The sequence below is a fragment of the Lepisosteus oculatus genome, chromosome 24 (genome assembly GCF_040954835.1).
Source record: "Lepisosteus oculatus isolate fLepOcu1 chromosome 24, fLepOcu1.hap2, whole genome shotgun sequence".
NCBI lineage: Eukaryota > Metazoa > Chordata > Actinopteri > Semionotiformes > Lepisosteidae > Lepisosteus > Lepisosteus oculatus.
In genome coordinates this window covers 15,475,906-15,494,923 of record NC_090719.1, presented here as the reverse complement: position 1 = coordinate 15,494,923, position 19,018 = coordinate 15,475,906, and the positions used below count along the sequence as shown (strand labels likewise).

General features: G+C 41.6%; 1 protein-coding gene across 1 annotated transcript; it reads right to left on the bottom strand.

Moving 5' to 3' along the window:
* Positions 1-2,093: 2,093 nt before the first annotated feature.
* On the bottom strand, positions 2,094-18,663 carry fam78ab (family with sequence similarity 78 member Ab). The gene is made up of 2 exons (XM_006640766.3): positions 16,592-18,663; positions 2,094-8,335 (listed from the first exon to the last, which is right to left on the bottom strand). Exons 1-2 carry the CDS (start codon positions 16,912-16,914, stop codon positions 7,810-7,812), a joined length of 849 nt encoding a protein of 282 aa, XP_006640829.2. The 5' UTR covers positions 16,915-18,663; the 3' UTR covers positions 2,094-7,809.
* Positions 18,664-19,018: the final 355 nt, after the last annotated feature.

Sequence of the window (19,018 nt, the reverse complement as noted above, 5' to 3'; positions counted from 1 at the left end):
CTTACTCTCTCCTGAACAGCATCGCTGCTCCCCTGACCACATCAAGTCCAGGAAAATAATTAGACAGCAGACGTGGGACTCAGATCCAAGGCTCTGTGAGGGCAGCAGGTTCAGTCACTGGTGACAACAGCAGTGTGACGTCCAAGATCAAAGCCTGAATGATAGCCCATTAAAGAACTGTCCGAGCTAGATGTTTGTCACCTGTGTGTATTGCTGAAATGTATAGAGCCTTGTAAAGTTTAAAAACAAATGTCGCTTCTGAAGGAGACTTGAACTTGCCAAAAGAATACTTTCAGGGGAAACGTTTTAAACTTGTTACACTGCTGCTTGGTTATATTGTTATTTTTCTGATGTTTCTTGTAAAAATCAACCTTAAAATTTGATCCAAAAAAGTGCCAGGTGATGTTTTATTAATACATATTCAAGTCAATGTTTAAAAAGAACGTTATAAATAGTTGCAGTCTGCTGTTTCTGAAACAAGGTTGATCAGTGATACCTCTTCCATGTTTATTGGACACTCAAGGGTTCTGACTGCAAGTAGTAGTTGTTAATTTTAAGATACAACACTGCAGTACTTACACTGAGTATTGCACATAATGAGAGGAGGAATCTGTTGAAATTTAAGTAATAGTGTCCTGTGATTCAGCAGAAACACAAAAAAGCTGACTAGGAGGCTGCATAAAAATTAGCTGACTCTAAGCTTCCTGCAAAGTCAAAGTGTTTGCATTAGAAAAGGCAGTGAAAATAATCATTTGATAAAGTGCTTGAACTCTAGTTTTCTGTTGCTTCCAGTTTGGCAATATTCGAGTCACGCTCTGTTGCTCACTTCAGATCACTTCAAACAGGCTATTTATTTTCCCAGGTGAAGCAACAGTTGCTCTCACTAGGCTTAATGCACTGTGCAACAGAAACCTAACAAGTGTCAGTGTGTTATTTCACACTAACAGCATTCGGCACGGCTGAATAAAATTGGTATTTTCTGTCATTTGCTGAACGATTTCAACAGTCATATTCCCGTTTCAAGCTTTTACAAGAAGAGACTCCATCCCTCAACCCAGGTACGAGGTCTACCTACTGAATGTGCACCTAATCCACAAACTCAGACAAAGACTTGTGGGTATGCAGGATGTGTAAATCTCCTGTCACCTTCTTTATAGCTTTCAATAGCGTTTGAATATGAACAGATGCCACATGGTATATTCCAGATGTTTTCAGGAGAACAGCTTAGTTCTTGCGCAGTTATTCACAGCAGTCCAGCCTTCCTCGGTGGGAGCCCGGCGTGGACGCGGGGACGATCCCGGCCCGGATGGGTGTGGGCTGGTGGCCGGACTCCAGGACCGGGACAGGGATGCAGGAGCGATCCGCAGCGATATAAGGTAAGATGAAAGATGAATGATTTGTATTCATACAGGGGCAAGATGTTATGTAGGTCAAATACATGCTGTTCTGATATTGTCTGTTTTTTGTTCATCATCTGTTCAAATACAGATAGCAGATACAGTTCTTCTTTACCGTGACTCTCAGGATTTAGAGCTGGTCTTATATTCACTCTCTCCTGTGGATTCACTGTGTTGCTGCTGGAAATAGCACTGCTACAATATCATGCCTTTGCTCACTAAATGCTTTTGAGGGCTGTGTAATAAAATATCTGCTGATCAAGAGACATTTCAATGAGAGTTTTATCAAAGACTACTAAACAAAGCGCAGTAAAGGCTTGATTAAATTAAATTAATTTCAATAATTTAACAGAATTAATAAGGAGGGTACACACAAGGTGAGCCAAATGAGAATGGAACACTTACAGAAATAATTATATTGTGGTAATAATTACTGTGCAATGTGCTCTATGAAGTGTCCAAAACTTGAATCCCTTAGTACTTCAAAACCAAGTAAAATTGTGAATAACAACCACAGAATTTCCAATTTGGGGAAAAAAGGCCTGTAGAAAGTCTTCCAATAATGACACAAAATCCTTCTCCTACTGAATGTCCTGGCACCCTCATGCCCAGGGTAACAGATGGAAATGAAAGTCCAGACCCTGCTGTTGTGCAGTATTCGGTGTACCTGCTGTGCCAAGAGTGCAATTAAACACATTTACTGCTTTCGCACATTTTCTTTATTCATCAAAAACAACATTTCTCTATTTCTTTTTCTCAGGTTTGTTCTTAAGTTTATGTTTAACATTGTGCATTTTCACAGTTTCCAATATTTTCCAGTGATGTCCCATTGTCAAGTATATATGTAAATGATCAGTATTTTTTTGCTGCAATATAAATTAGCAGAGGAATCGTCTGAAACCTAAGAACTATCCCACTTCTATTAACCCTTTTCTTTCCAATGGGCCTGCATATTCAATTTCAGTGTTCTCTGTTATAACACCAGTGCAGTGCCTGGTTACAACACCATGAGGACATTTTAAGAAATAAAAAACGTCTTTCACAAGTAACTCTTACAATGGTCAGCAAAGAATTATAGCAAGCAAACTACCACCACAAGGTGGCTGAGATACATCATGGACAGCTCTTGAGTTTGTCATGTCAAGAATAATGAAAAGAGAGAGGGACACTCTGTCAAATAAAAAAAAGAAAATCAGCATCTTTCTCGGAACCGTGCAATGAAAAAATCTCGTACCTCACAACAGTTTCACAGAATTCTTATCAATCATGTTTCCTGTAAGTGTCCAAATTTGTTTCTCGTGACTAGACGCAAAGCCAGTCTTCAGAGTTACTGTACAGCTTGACGCGGCAGGACTTGAGGACAGAATGCAGCTCTCTCTAGAATCACTGCGGATCACAGCTTCACAGGGTGGCAGCGAAAAGGAGCAGTGGCCTGGTGTGAGTAATGAGATCCATTGCACAACACTCTTTATAGAACACTTAGGCGCCTGCATTCAGACTGATAATCCTTTAAGGTCAAGTGTTCTCACAACATGGTGCTAAAAGCCTAAAAGCAACCAGAAGGCTGTGAAGCAGGGTACTGGATCTGAACGGTTGTGCAACAAGGCAAGCCAGCAGCAGTGGCACCTCTCCAGAAGGCAGGCCACTGCAGCAGTATTCTGTAATCTTCAAATAAAAGATTGCAGGTGGCCTGAAATTCCTGAAAGTGACACCACAGCACCTGTTAGACTGAATCACTTTAAGATTCTGTATTAGATTCCCTCTGTGGGAGCTGGTCTTCACCAGACACAAGTTGTCAGTAATGCTAAAACGGACACCGACTGTCCGTCTTCAACATTCAGAAGCCTGCCACTCCCAAGATATTAAAAACTATCCAACTGAACTGTTTCGAAAGAACATCAACAATGAAATCCAAATGAAGATAATGACCTGGTTTCTCCTACAAGGATGAGATTATTTTTAAAATATTGCGTAAATGAAAGATTTCAGAGGCTCATAAAACTGCTGATCATTAGAAATCAATTCCTTGTACCCATTACACTGTAAAGGACCACAGCATGACACTTCTCCATAAATATCAGTTGTTTTATGTAACAAGACTGCAGCTATTTTTTCAAAAGTGAATTTCTTGACAATTATTTTTACAATAAAGTCTAGTATTCCCTTTCACTCTATTTTCTTCTAATGTTCTTCAATGTATTGGTTTTTCTACAGTGAACATAAAATTGTCCCTTTAGTTTCTCATTGGTTTTGGAATATGGTAATTATTATTTCCTGTATTTCTGAGCTAGTATTATCTGTACAACTAATGTTATTATAAGAAACAGGATGAGAGAAGTACATTTTGTATTTTTGATTTTTTGTCTGCAAAATGTCACAGACTGCTTGATCTCACATCTTCAAAATGGACTGAGATAAATATTTCCATATTTAATGGAGGGATGTCAACTATGGCGATAAATGTTACTTGTGTCACACTAGATTGTTCGGAAACCAGATACAGTACTTGCTCTTTAAGGTCTCAATTCTCAAAATGGAGCATCATGGAGTTTATGACTAATGTTCTGTTAAATATTCCATGATATCGTTTTGGATAACAGTACTTTGTACCGTGAATGGTATATTGAAATAGCACCTGCAGGCAATTTTTGAAGAGATGGATTTTGACAATTTTGTATTTTAATACCTACAGAGCAACTATTTCTGAAAGCACATAAAGAACGAAAAGTTTTAAATTAGGTGTCACAGAGCCTAGCCTGTTACATTAATTCATGACTGTGATTGTAAGTGGGAACGACAGCACTTTCAGTAACTAATTGAAAAACCTACTGACTTTAAAGATCAGGTTTTCTGCAGTGGACAGAAAAGCAAAGAACACACAGAATTATCCAGCAGCTCTCAAATTTAGGTTCATTAGTTTTTTTTTCCCTTAATCATTAAACCTGTAAAAATACAGATCCTTTCCGAAGAGCAAAAATCAGATGGTAAGATGACGCTCTAAACACCCCTAAACTGCATCTGCCTGCCTGATTAAAAAATAATGATCGGTCATCATCAGTCTCCATAATAATCGAATGCAACAATGGAGAGTATGCTGTTCATCTGGAATTTGTTCAGGGTATTCCCCTGAATTTTTTTGAGGGCATTCCCAATTGAGAGCCAAATATACCACATACCCACATCAGCACACTCAGTGGCTACATATGGCCAGCACTCAAATTGCCTTTAATTAATTGCTTGAGCCTTCAAGTTAACATAGGCCCGGGATGAAGGGTGTGTCATGACATCATTGTTCCAGAGATGGGGAAGGGGTTCTTTCAGGGAATATTTTTTTTTTAAGGAAAATGACACCCCTATAACTCTATCTGGGGGGACACCTGTTCTTACAAAGGGGGGCTTCCTAAGTAGGAATGCTTCTTTAGTGTGAACACTGAATATGATCAATATATAGACCACATATAGTAAATACAATAATTTAATTGTACAACAATTGTACAATAATTTAATTGTAACTTGGACAAAAGAAAACTTCAAGTGCTGACTTCACTAGTGATTAGCTAGTGAATCACCATGCAGGTTTTACTTTACAAACCAGACAATTTGGTAATGGTGTTAAAATGACAGAAATATTCTCTATTTGCTTTGAGTTGGTATTTCTGCAAAATATCAATTAATTTCTCTAGGGAAATCATTCTCTTCAGCCTTGAGTACCACAAACAACCATTCAAAGACTCAAACTGACCTCTTTCTCAGTGTTTTGTCATGCTGCATATTCTCCATTCTAACCCAGTAAGAAGCCAGCAGACCCGAGCGAATATTTACCACATTCTATAGTATATTGCAGTTTAGGGATGAGACAGCAGATTCATTGTGAAGCACATGATTTAAAGATACGGTATCCCTCTGCCATGAGCACATTCATTACTAATTGAGATCCTGGGCTGCAGTCAGGAGGGAGTGGCAGAGGAGACAAAAAGCATATCGTACCGCAGGACCTGGCTGTAACTCACCCACTAGTGTGACCACAGCCTGATCACATGCCTATTATTAACGTGTGACCTCTCCTCCCTCTCTAATTTGAAGTGCAACTTGGTTTGAGGGCTTTACTGCTGGGGCACTCTGTTCTCTACAAGCCTGAGTTTGTGCACGCAATCCAACACCATCTGTAATGATATGCAATATCAATGGCAATGCACTCAACTTCAACCCCCAGCTCCACACTGACAAGCACCCCCCTGGTTTGTGTGCATTTTGAAATGACAAGGCTCAGATGATTTTGCAAGCTTTGGTTTATGAAACTTTCCTCACCAGTTTTTAACACTAGTGAGTAACACTTCATCTAGTGCAGAGCTGGAGCTCCTCGATTGCTGGTGCAGGACAAATAACGTTTCCATGTTCTCCTGTATAATTCTCTCAAGTTTATACTTCCATTTGTTAGCAAAGCCTGAGGGTGGGAGTGTGTGACAAACACCCAGACACAGGCCGAATGAGCTGCTGGTATTGTAATTAACAATGTTTCAGAATTGCAGAGGGGCTTCTAATAACACTTTTGCCCTGCCCCCTCCTGAGAGGTGACGTATGGAAGGGAAATTACAAAAGAAACAGCAGTATGGGAAGGAATTAATTTGATCCCACTCTATTTAGGTTTGCAGGATGCTCCTTTTCAACCTGGGGTTTGCCTCTTCCACAGTTTAGTTTCTAATTAAATCAAATGTACCACGCTCTAACTCTGGACCATCCTAAGTCCATCTCAGTACTGTTGCTGTTTTCTGTTTGATTAATGTACCCTGTTCTTTCACAGGACATGAATCACAGCTTATTACACAGTTTCAGAAGTAGTCATCTTTTTAAGGTTCGTTTTTTCCATTTGTTAAGGTAAGTGTGTGTGATGTGCCTTCGAGGAACCTGGCAGTTTTATTCTGTTAGCTTACAAACTTCACCAAATTAAAGCCATCCTTTAGATCAACACCGTCTCTCTCATCACTTTTGCTCTCCTGAAGAGAACTGGCGACAGAATACTGTTCCTCCTGTTGCAAACTGGCACAACGGAGGTCTGGGGGGTGTAACTAGAGTCTGTCCCCCAGTGTTTCACACCTTGCCTACAGCAGACCTGTTGCAAAATGCACTCAACATGAACAGTAGTGGTAAGATGCACTTTTAACTGTGCTCTAGTTGTATTTTATTTATGAGCAAGTTTGTATCACAGACTGTTGGACCTACCAGCAGTCTACCAGTCTTTCAGTGGTATGCAGCTCTGAAATGATCAATCTCAGAAACAGATCAAGGTAGTACTCCAATGGTCCTTAGGGAATATACCTCCACACCTACATTTTTAAATGTGATGTTACTCTCCGGGCTACCATTCTGTCATGATGGCTTATTAATAATTTCATTGACTCAGTGCCAGCGACATTATTGGCTCTGAAAGATCTGTTTGCAGATGTAGTGGCAGGAGAGAATATCACAGTACAATTGGAGTTTCTGGTTCTTTTAGGTACTGTACGTCCACAAAATTACTGCATAGCGTAAATACTCAGGTCACAGGTTTCTGTGAGCTTCTAACTGTGACAGCCTAACTAGGGGTTCTTTTTTCTGACAGTTTGTTACATTCTTCCAGGTTTTCTCGAACACTGAATGACAAAAATATTCACTCTTGTAAGACTGGAGTGTCGCTGTGTTAGCTGTGCAGAGCTTCCTGATCTGATAATCAGATTTTGAAAACATGACATTTCCAAGCTGTACCAAAAGTTCCTAAATATTTCTTCAAACAACTTTGTTTATTCACTTGTTTTTTCTGGGGGTAGCTGCCGGCTCGCCAGGAGAGAGGGCATGTTGATTGGGTGAGGGTCTTGCCAGACCCCCTCCCAGAGTCACTCTGGGATGGACAGTGCATCAGACAGCGTTTAAGGCAAAAGTCCGCAATGAAAAGCAATGCAAACGTAAGGCAGCATGGATTTGACGTCTCGCACTTTAAAAAAGTATTGCATGTTCCTTTACGCAAAACAACGTTTTTCTCTTTGTTCCTCCCCCCTCCAGCTTTGGAGCAAATATACATTTTTTTTTCTGTATGAAAAAATTCTGTAATCCCCCCCCACCCTTCCTATCCCGGAAAAAAAGTTTAAAAAAGGTATGTGCATGTGAGTATATGTGTATATTTGTATATACACATATGTATTCTCGTATAATGTTCAAAAAATGCCAAGCAAAAAAAAAAACTTCTAGCTGTTTTTGCAATGATTTCATTTAGCACAGTGATACCCGACCCAGTTTAAAGGTAGAATGGTTGCACTTGTTTAGTCCAGGAGACATCCATAGCTTTGCCACTTGGGGGTGTCTTGTTATATCTCTTACTCATTGTTTTTGATGTAAAAAAAGATGAAGGAAGAAAAGCCGCCCCCCCGTGCCAGGCGGGTCAGTATTTCGGAGGTATAACAACCACAGGCTCCCCGGTTTTTGGCCTCCACATCAGGACCTGCGCGTCGTTGGCATTGGGCTTCACCATGGCGTTGGGCGGGATGGGCTCGTTCCTGGCCAGGACCTGGGGCTGCTCCTGGGCGGTGGGCTCCAGCAGTTTGGCACGCTGGCCCAGGGGCTTGCCGGGGTCGATCTCGATGTGCAGCTGCATCCTCCACTTGATGGTCTGCAGAACGACGGTCTCCCCGCTGGCCTGGTTGATGGCCACCAGCCAGGTGATGAAGCTCTGGTCCCTGCGGATGCTGGTCAGCTGGGGCAGGTTGCTGTCGCTCACAGGCACACCCCAGGTCACGCTGGGGTAGAAGTTGTCGTTCATTCTGACCGTGAACTTCGTGTCCTTCTTGGTGGGGCCGACGATGGTGCAGGTCTCCGTCGTATTGCCGTACCAGGGGTAGTTCACCCCATCAGAGTCACTTATTGCTTGCATTTTACCATCCCTTAAATCAGGGAGCTCCCAGCTAGACCTAAAACAAAACGCACCAATTAATAAATCAGCGCATCCACATGTAACAACACTGCAACAGTGCTAGTTTTGACAGTTTCCTCTCTTTATAGTAAAACAAGTCTGTAGTGGCTTCTACAGCAGTTTTGTTTGAAACAAACAATCTAGATAGTTCTGTATTCTGTAGTGCAAAAAGCAGATTTTTTGCATTACCAACATATTCAGGGGAACAAATGTGACTTGTCATTGTTACTGACAGGGGATAAGTGATATTCTTGACAAGGAACACCTGACAATGAGTCAAATAGATCTGTTTAGTGAATGTGATTGGTTAGGTGCTATAACATTTCTTATTGGCTCATCATTACCTTGAGTTTCTGAGATCATATCATTGAAGATTCTGAACACTTACTGATCAAAAACTTTTTTTCGCACAATAACTAAACTATAGGAAAAATAGTCAAAATTATTAGAATGGTTGAAAACGTTAATGGAGGCTTTGAGCCAACTGGTGATGCTTATAACATATGTTAATTCACCGAATTTGCCTAAAATATCCAAGGCTCTTGCACAGCACTGTACATATTTAGAACTAAGTAAGAACATTTTCCAGCAGGAAAATGTGTTCCCACCTAACAAGAAAAAATATTTCACCTGTTTAACCTATACTGGCTTAATCTTAATTCTGACAGAATTGATTCTCATTCTTTATAACCCATGCACCTGTTTGTGTTAAAAATAAACATCAAAGGATAGCACTGGTACCACATGAGGCCTGCTTCCTGTTCAGAAAACCCTGCAGTTCCAGTCACTCAGCTGTAGTAAGATTTGTTTAGACGCACCTATGAACTGGTTTTGAAAAGTAAATCCATCATTCATCTACTTTATCCAATTCAGGGTAGCGGGGGAGCCAGAGCCCATCCCAGCGAGCAAAGGGGACAGGGCAGGGTACGGCCTGGATGGGACGCCAGTCCATCACGCAGACACACTCTCACACCAGGGCCAGTTTTCCCAGATGGCAATTAATCCACCAGTACGTCTGTGGACTGTGGGAGGAAACCCTCATGAACAGGGGGAGAAGATACAACTCCATGTACGTGCCACCCTAAGAACTGAGCCCAGAGCCCCAGCGCTGCGATGCAGTAATGCTAACCACTCATTTTTTCCACAAAAAATATTTCAATTGCCAATTATTTTCTTTTAAATAACCCCGTCCAATTTAGATTCTCCACAGTTTAATGGGCTTGGGTTTAAAGCAGCTCTCCAACCAGCACAGGAAACACAAAATCCAGTAACCCTTCCTTGTGCTTGTGAGAGTCATCTGCCATTTTTCACTTCACAGGCCCCACAGATACCACGGTGGAGTCAGTATCTCACAGATACTGGACGTTCACAGACACAAGTCACAGGGGCGCTGCTGAAAATACCGTGACTGGTTGAAACGCAACAAAACCCCCGACAGTCGAGTACCACGCCTTGAGGAATCCTGGTCACAGTCAGATAATGGGTTTGCCCCCACTCAAACTGACACTGTCCAGACTCTTGGACAAATGGTCCTGTCTTAACTGGCATCAAACACTGCAGGACTGAGTAAGTGCTGCTCTGACAATAATACAGTATGTTTGTTCCCTGCACTTGGATATTGAATACAAGGGGGTCTTTATACTGTCTACCAAGATGTAAGAGTCAGCAAATCCTATAAATACAATGTGAAGTGTTAGTATGGACAGACTACATTGTACATGACTATTTATTTAGAGAAGATTAAGCTGCAACCTGGCCATGAAAAGACTCCGGTACAGCAGAACACATTTGTGTATATCTTTACAGTAAGCACTGATGGAATATGTACTGTAAGATGCAGCGTTTTCTTCTTTATTACGGGCACATAAAAGCACAAGAAGATGAAGTATGCATCTCTTTGTAGTTCTGTCTCCTTCTTTCTCATTTCTCTCAATCACTTCCCTGCCACTCTTCATTTCAGATACACAGAAGAGTTTCTCCAGAGGGAAATTCGAGTCCAGGCTACTGGAGCTGAATCTATTAAGAACCGTGGTAACAGGTACTCTGCTGGGAAATTTGACATTTCTGAGAATATCCCTATCTTGAATTGTTCCAGGCTTTTTAATTTAGACCTTGGCACTTTCTCCACAGCCATTCTCTAACCTTCATTGGGTACTAATCCAGAAACCATTGCTGAGCTCATTAGAGCAGTTTCAAACATCTCGTTCTAGCTGACCATGGCTGTGTCATGGCGTAGGACGAATGCAATTAGTTTTGATTAAGAAACCAAACGTTCATGTTATTTTTCCCCCTAAATTTGTCTCATTTACAGTTTGGAACATGTTCTGATAGGTCCACTTCGCAGTCATTACAGAGTTCAGAGTTATTTTTCCTTCAAATACAGCCAGAATGTGCTCCAGTCATGCAGCTCAAGTAGCTAATTCCTCGACTGATGTCTGGATAAGAAGAAAAATCATGACTGAAATAAAGGCAAACATTCACAGGCAACTATAAATGATGAAATAACAGCACAGTTATGAAAATAACAGCACACTAGCAGGATTGATATTGATTTCTACCTGCTAGTGATCACTTAGACACAGTTCACTGAGGATATAAAATACCATGTCTGATGCTCTTGAGCAAAACAAGAGATACTGGAAGTCAGTGAGGAAAAAAGCTTTCAAAGATAAAACAGATACAAATAAATCCAGCCATTTTATTTATAAGGTGTGTAAAAATATATTAGAAAGCACAAATGCAACTCTATATTTCCATTATATATATGTATATATGTATAAATATTGCATAGTATAAACATGCTAAATGCTAATTAAACCTCTCTTTTATTTGGGCTGATTATACTGATAGTTACACAAACTAAGATCTAAAAGTGAAACCAAAAACTTTGCTAGAAGTGGACTTCAAAGCTACTTTATATTGAACAATTTAATGAATGTGTTCATTTCTTTTTAATGTATGGGATTGGTCTTCATTTTATAAGTAGGTTTTGGACAGAAACATCTATGAAAATAAAACTCCTATACTGGTTTGCTTTTCCTTGGCATGTACCTTGCCTGTTTTTTCGCTCATATCCCTCCTAGCAGGCTGATAGAAAAGGAAGAAAACCTCAGAAACCACCAGGCAGTCCCCATCCACACTGTTTTTAATCTATTCTACATCTTTCCAGATCAGGCACCCCCGGAGAGAGGACATCAGCCAGGGAGAGAGCCTGGTTTGAGTCCCAGTGGGTGTGTTATTACACAGACGAAGTCAGATACAGGTACAGACAAACATGGATCCAGCAGCTGCAGAGCTCACAGGCTCAATCACAAGCTCCGGTCAGTGAGCCGCACGCTTGCAGGCAGAGGAGAATTATGCATTCAGCAGGAGACTGCGCTGAGAACGTGCCTTGATGTTTCAGAAAGAAACCTACTTCATACAGCGGCGCCTCCAAGTTAAATAATAAACAAGGAGTGAGGACGTGAGGACCATGGTGAAGCCTGAATTGCTGATCCACCAGAACTAAAAGATTTATACATTTCTGTTCTCAGCTGCATTTCTGCCAATTCAAACTTGCAATCTGGTCTTCTGTATCTCCTTAATTAGTCTTCTTAGAGGGGTAATTATAAGTTAATACTGAAGTGTAAATGGCTATGCTCTGATATAATCACGCACAGACTAATTTCTGAATGAGTAGTAGTTCAGGTGGGGAGCTGTGTCAGCATGCGTAGGCTGCAAAGGAACAAGTAATAGGTTTATTCCATGCTGAAAAAAAAGAAGAAAGAGAACACAACGTTTTGGCCGTGGAGCCTTCTTCAGGTGTGATTTCTGAATGAGCTGCTTTTTCATGCTGGTACAGTCATCACTTGGACAAGTGGACTTGAAGTGGATTAATTGTACAGTACACTGCCGAGCTAAAATGTACCCGAGAAAAAACAAAAGCAGAACTGCACCACAAGCACCTTTAATGGGTTCATATTAAAATGTATATGGCATGTGCTGTATAGCTTTTATACACTACACTTAATTACAGTAGGGGCACTGGACAAAAACACTGCAACAGCAAATCTTCAAAACCATAATTCATTTTAATTCCCGTTTAAATTTCATAAACTGAACTCCTCCGAAACCTCCCTGGCCTTCTGCAGTCTGGCTTAACAAGCTTGACTTTCAAGTCGAGGGGAGGTGTGTGCTGTTTTGTGCCATAAAGGAAACAATTCCAGGAAATGCATAAACAGCAAAGAGGGCTTACTGGGGCTTGAAAAAGGTATATGCACAAAACAGGCAAATGCAGAAAAGCAACTCTGATACCACATACTGTATATCATGTACAGTACATACTGTACCACATACTGTATATTTGTGTGTGTGGCTAACTGGGTAGCCTAATTAGTTTGTTTTCGAGGTTATTTAAACAAAACGAGTAAAACTAGTAGTGATCAAACTAGTGAGTATTTCCCACACCACGTTACTTGTTCAATCCCCCTGCTCATTAACAGAACCCTCTTGAACATCATACCCTTTCTTCTCCCACACAGCCACCAATTAATAATTAATAATCTACCTCAAAGGAGGAAAGCAGCTCTCGGATGACCAAATAGGGTGCAACCTTTTTGTACATAGGCCTTGCTTGACAAGATCAAATTCTGCCGGCACAGGAGAATTACAAGAGGGAAAAAAGAATAATATATTTTACTGTACAGTATATCTTATAAGTTGACTGGCTGACTGTCCCATAACTGCAAATACTGGTTATCAGCAGAAAATCTTAGCGTCAGAGAATGAAAACATGTCAAACAAGAGGCATTGAATTCTGTGGCGCTGTAAACAGGACAAATGAAAGGACAAACTATCACTGCTTTCTGAACAGCTAACATGTTCAGCGTTTCAGAGGCTCGGGGTTTGTAGATACAGTGGCTTTCTCACTTTCCCACTGAACACCTGTGAAGCACTCTGGATAGTGTCACTGAAACACCTGTCAATAATGCTGGGCTGTGTCTTTTCTGCCAGATATTCTGTAACTACAACTGTTTTATCATGAGCAGAGAGCCACAGTCTAACCTGGCAGACTCAGGGTGCATGCCATGATGAGGCACCGATCTCCCACATGTGGCACGACTTAGAGACGCCAATTCATCTGGACAGCATCATGTCTGTGGACTATGGGAGAAAACTGGAGCAGCACAAAACTAGCCAATATACAGCATGCACCATGCAGACTCCACACAGAAGGCACCTGATGCTGGAATCAAGCCCAAGGCTCTCCTATTCCCTACACAAAATCCCCACTTAGCCGAGTTTAAACAAGTTGTGATTGTGCAATGGTTAAGGTAAATAGGAGGTCAACAAGGGTTTCCCAGCTCACATACCAGCTCTGCCACTGACTCATCCAGAATTTCCCTGAGCTAGTGAACCTCCCTGCAGTGTCATTCTCATTAATATTAGAAACCACTCACTTATTATAGGCCCCTAGAAATCCCTAGTCCTTTCAGAATATACAGTTGTTGTTGTTTTGCCAGTAGTACTTCTAGTCCCAAACAAGAAAACCAATATTCACAATTATCTCTCTATTCTAACACATTTCCTTTATGGCTGATGTCTCCTTTTCAGGTTATTATCTGGTGAAATCGAGTGGCACAGTCTGCATTCAGACCTGTAATCTTTATGCGTGAAGGTACTCCAGACAGGACCTCACTCAATAAGCAGCTCTGGAGTCCCGACGTTTCCTGCCGTTTGCTTTCCCCATGCACTTTAATGCTTTGAGTGATTTCAGCCAATTAGAATTGCCATTACTTAAAAAATTACTTAGAAAGTTTTTTTTGGAGCCATTTACATTTCTCTCATTTCTTCACAGAAGACTCCATCATCTCCTAACAATCAATTGGCCAAAGTGGTCTGTTGGGAGAAGCAGTTAATCTTCATAAAAAGCGCTTCAATTGGTCTCCTGTATCATTATGCCCTTGACAAGGCATTCTGAGTTTCCTCAGAACAGAAGGTAAGACAGTACCGTGCCTACCACCAGCCTTCAAGCTCTCAATCACAAGAGTAAAAGCAGCTAGTCAGCAATTAATATTTCAGCGTCTGGGCTCAGTATTTTCAGCCTGTCGTCTTCTCTGAGGGCGTGAGTCCAAACCACGAGCCAGATACAGGCAGGCGGCTTGAAATGTCTGCTCTGTGGCCTATCTTGGTACAGAAAGTTAAGGATACCACACCACAACAAGCAGCCTGTTTCCCAACTACACAACATGACCTTTTAACTGCAATGCAATGGCAACTTCCTCTGAGTTTGCTAGTATAACTGCGCAGTAACACTAGGCCTGTTGTGGATGGCGATGTCACCCCCTTAAGACTCATTTCAGCAACAGCCGTCTAAATTTCGGGGTGTGCTGTTAACCTTTACTCCATGTGAATAAAGCCCAGGGGAAATGTTTGGATTTATACTCTTGGTACTGTATGTTCAAGCTAGAACTCAAACACAGTGGAAAGGAAGAGAAAAAAATTGTTGCTTAAAAGTATTCATCTAGAAAGCAGAAAGGTGAAATCTCTTCAGCTTGCTTCCCAAGAGTTTTTTTTTTGACAAATTGGTAAAGATAGCAAGTGTCAGAAATGAATAATTTAAGTTTATTTTTTGTTACGTTGGCTATAATAGCTTATTTAAGGAATTAATTTATTTGTTGAACTGACCTTTCAGATAAACCATAAGTGACTTTCACAATACAGATTCATTTCCTTCATTCTGTTGGGATCAAAGGCATCCCTGTAGCACATGATAGAGGACAGCATACCACAGAAAGACCAATCAGCATCTTGAGGAAAAGGTCTTATCATACGGAACATTTTATTCTTTTGCAGACATACTTGTGTGTTCCTATGTCATTTTTTGCACTAATGAATAAAACCAATCAACGAAACAAAACCTACCTCTGATTATTATTAAACACACTGTCCACCTAGTTAATCCTTTCTAAATCTAAATTAAACTCATCAGGTACTTAAAATTCACATTTAAATGTTGAAACTGACAAAATCCCCACCAGTGCCAAAACATAGCTTGTCTTGTGTAAATCTCCAGCTAAAACCATTCAGGAATTTTTACGCTTTTGTTATCTACTTTCTTGTTAAAAGGCAACGCGAAGTACAGGCCTTCCTCTGCAGCGCCGACGACTGCTGACATCCTGAATTTAGCACCTCACAGGCGGGCCGAAAATAACCCCATTCTCTCAGAGGGGCACACCGCCGGCGACGCCGCTTCACAGGTTGGGGCTCAATTTCCAAGAAAGGGAAAAAGACCTTCTGCTGTTGTTATTATTACCGCACATTCTTCAGCGAACATGTTACTTCAAAACGCGCCATGTGCCAGAAAAACAGCGACAAACTCCATGTAATTAATTCATCCTGAAATAAATAAATAAATTCAAGCTCTGGAGCCAGCGTTAAATTAAAACTACTGTTCCTATGTCTGTTTTCATTGATATTTTTTATCAGTAGGGTGAAGCAGCAGCAGCAGTAGGAGAGGACCAGAAGTCGTGGTAGTAGTATTATTTATGAGACGACCGGTACGTTAGCAGTGGTAGTAATACAATTATGATTTTAAGGCTGAGTGAAATATGTGCAATGAAATGAAATATTCATATTGTAGACTTACTGGTAGCTGAGCAGTCTTAAAACAGTTCTGCTTGCTTTTACAGCACCGGTCTTTCTACTCTAAAGTTTAGGTATAAACCTAAAGGTCGCTTCTGTTGCACGACGCACCTTGCGCGTACTGTCAAACCACACAGGAACACCGGGGCGCGACCTTCTCCCTCGCCGTGCAGAAACTAGAAACTTCTGAAGTTTCAAAAGTGGGTAAGGGGGGTTTGAAGTAAGATAAAGCATAAACGTTTACTTCACTCCATACAGTCTTCATTTAATCAACATAACTGTAATTGTTTATATAATAAGGCATGGAATAATGTTATCTGATTTGCGTCTTTTCACTAATTCAATACAGGCTGTATAGGATGTCAAAAGATTCTGAAACGGGTTTTTTTAGATGCAGCAGCCTGAGCTGAGCATTTTCAATTTCGAGTTTTTATGCAGTAAAGCCTTTCTTAGAGGTCACACAGAAACGTGCTTTTATGGGGCTGCAGTCACTCCTGATTATCAAAGCGCGGCCTACAGTATGTATTTCTTACAGAAACGAGTCTCTTCTAGATGGTCCCGATAATGCACTGTGCAGCCTGATAGTCTGATAATGCGTGAACATCAGCTGGCGTGTTAAGGCGGTACTCACATTCCTGTACTCCCGTATTTATTGTAAAACTCCATGTGGTTGCACGCTTGGATCCAGCCCACGGTCCAGGTCTCCTTAGCAGCGATGGGCGGCACCAGTACCCGGGCCGAAGCTCGGAAGTGCGGGGTTCTGTACCGCAGAACCACTCCAGAGGACTCGTCGATGCTGGTGGGATTTGGGTCTATGGTGGAGTTTACTTCAAGAACGGCGATGCTCTCTCGGAAACTTTTGGGCTTACACCTGATACTCTGGATACAGCCCATTGCATTTACTATCGCAAGAATTAACAGGAACGTCCAGCTTTCTGGAGGCAAGAGGCGCATGGAAGAGATTATATTCACAGTGATTCAGCCTCGCGTTTCGCTTTAGTATCCACTCAAGGAAAGTTTTGTTTTAAAAAAAGGTCTTCATGGCACATACTGTAGCCTAGCGTGATCGCAGTGGTTAGATATCCTGTTGCAGTTTCAAATTTGTACCAATCTTTTCAAATATCCACTCCCGGGTTGGTGCACACGCTCTGCACAAGAGCTAAATCAGTAGGTATATACTGGGCGGCTGAGGAGGTCCGGCTTTTGTAAAAATAATACTCATGTTCTGGTTTTCAGTGGCATTTCTTAGAAAAATACAAACAACTTAGTTTACTTCTCTGAAGCAGGTTTCCGTTTCTTATAGCGTCCTCCGTCCATTGCCGCAGAGAAGAGCGGAGATCAGTAGTTTCTGTGCAGGCCCGCAGGCATGTCCCAGATGAGCTCGGGTTCGCTGTGCCTTAATCAACAGAGTTACACCGAGAGCTGCAGTCACGCCTTTCGTTAACGTACCGGTGGATTAAAATAAAATTGCTAAGTGATAGTGATTGACAGAGCTAGACTGATCTACATGCTCTGTTGCATAAAATAAAACTGAAGTCGATTATCTGCAACTTTGCAATCTGTAGTCGTTTGATAAACGATCTTTCCGCCAAGAGATTGAAGTTTCAGCACCCTTATACGGGCTGCCCGTTTTTTTTTCTTACTTTCGATATAGTTTCCTTAAAAGACGGGGGGAGAGGATGTGAAAGCGATTTGAGCTACGTTTGCATGTTTCTGCTTGTGAAAGAGAGCGGAATCAATACTTTGATCCACGTCTTCATTATGTAATAATTAGACTGATGACATCTCATGCCTTCAGGCTAAGATTAATAGACTTAGCGTTGCAAGGGTTAAAGCAATATCGCTTAAATAAACCTGCATACATATACATAGCTGTGAAAATAATATAAAATATATCAAAACCTCTTACATATTGTATAAGTCATTGCATCGCAGATTACATTCTCAAAAATAAATTACATTATACCCGCTCTTCGAATTTAACAGAAAGTTCGGATTTGCTTTGCATTGTCAAAAACCCCGGCGAAAAAAATAGCTCAGGCTAGGACAGTTGGTGGTTTTTGGGTTGCCTGAATTCATTATACAATAATGTAATCCTCAATGTAACGGTTTAGTCCTGCATCGTTTACGTTCAAATTCCATAACAGGAAAAGATATATATTTTCAGTGTTTTGCCCCCTTTTTTTCACAAAACCTCTATTCGCAGACGCTTAGAAATAAAAGAGACATGACACGTGCCGGATACTTCAGGCTGTGTTTTGTTCTCAGATAGTTGCGCTAGAATCAAAGACAGTAGCGTGCACTGTTCCAGCCAAATGCATTGTCTGACGGACATCAATTCCTCATAGCCCTCGCAAGGTACAGCTGAAAATCCCCGTGTCTCCTGACAGTAAATTGCAGCGTCCCGTCGAGATGTCATCAACTCTAATTGATTTCGCCGCACAATGTGCGCTGTAGCGTCCAAAGGCAACCAGGTCAACTTTCTCTGCACTTGTCTTCTCCAGCCCTAATGCTGACAGGAGGACTTTTGCGGGGAAATGGAATCCTGCAGAGCAGCCTCCCCTGTCGCCCCGCGTCCCTGCCAGTGATATCCCGGACACGGATCCCGGACAGCCCCTTTTCCCCCCTGCCCTCGTCCCGGCACGACCAGCGCTCGCTGCCCCCTCCTGCAGCTCTGCCTCCCGGCGGCTCGGGCTGCAGCGCTTTTATCCGAACGGCTTGGAAACGACACTTCCCTTTGATGTCGAGAGCACTCTGGGAAACGTAGTCCACTTCTGCTCCAGAGCCGCTCCGAGCGGGGTGCTGCACTGCAAGATGTCATGCAAGATTGATGAACCAAGCGCAAGCCGTCTTTAGTCATACAAATGCGTGGCCCCAGGAATCGCTATGGTAGGAAATGGCATATCTTGGAGCTCCAGCACAGAAGCAGGAAGAGTTTGCTATCTTTTCTGTCACCGATCATGATTACCGTGCACGGTTGTATTTATGTTTTATATCACTCTCTGGGGGGGTTTAATATGTCATATAATGCATAACTATTTTTATAGAAGTGTAAGGA

What these genes read in the sequence shown, in the direction of transcription:
- fam78ab (XM_006640766.3), bottom strand. Translation starts at nt 16,914, where the DNA reads ATGCGCCTCTTGCCTCCAGAAAGCTGGACGTTCCTGTTAATTCTTGCG. An exon ending in AAATACGGGAGTACAGGAAT is followed by an intron (nt 8,336 to 16,591) that starts GTGAGTACCGCC and finishes GTTTTGTTTTAG; the next exon opens with GTCTAGCTGGGAGCTCCCTG.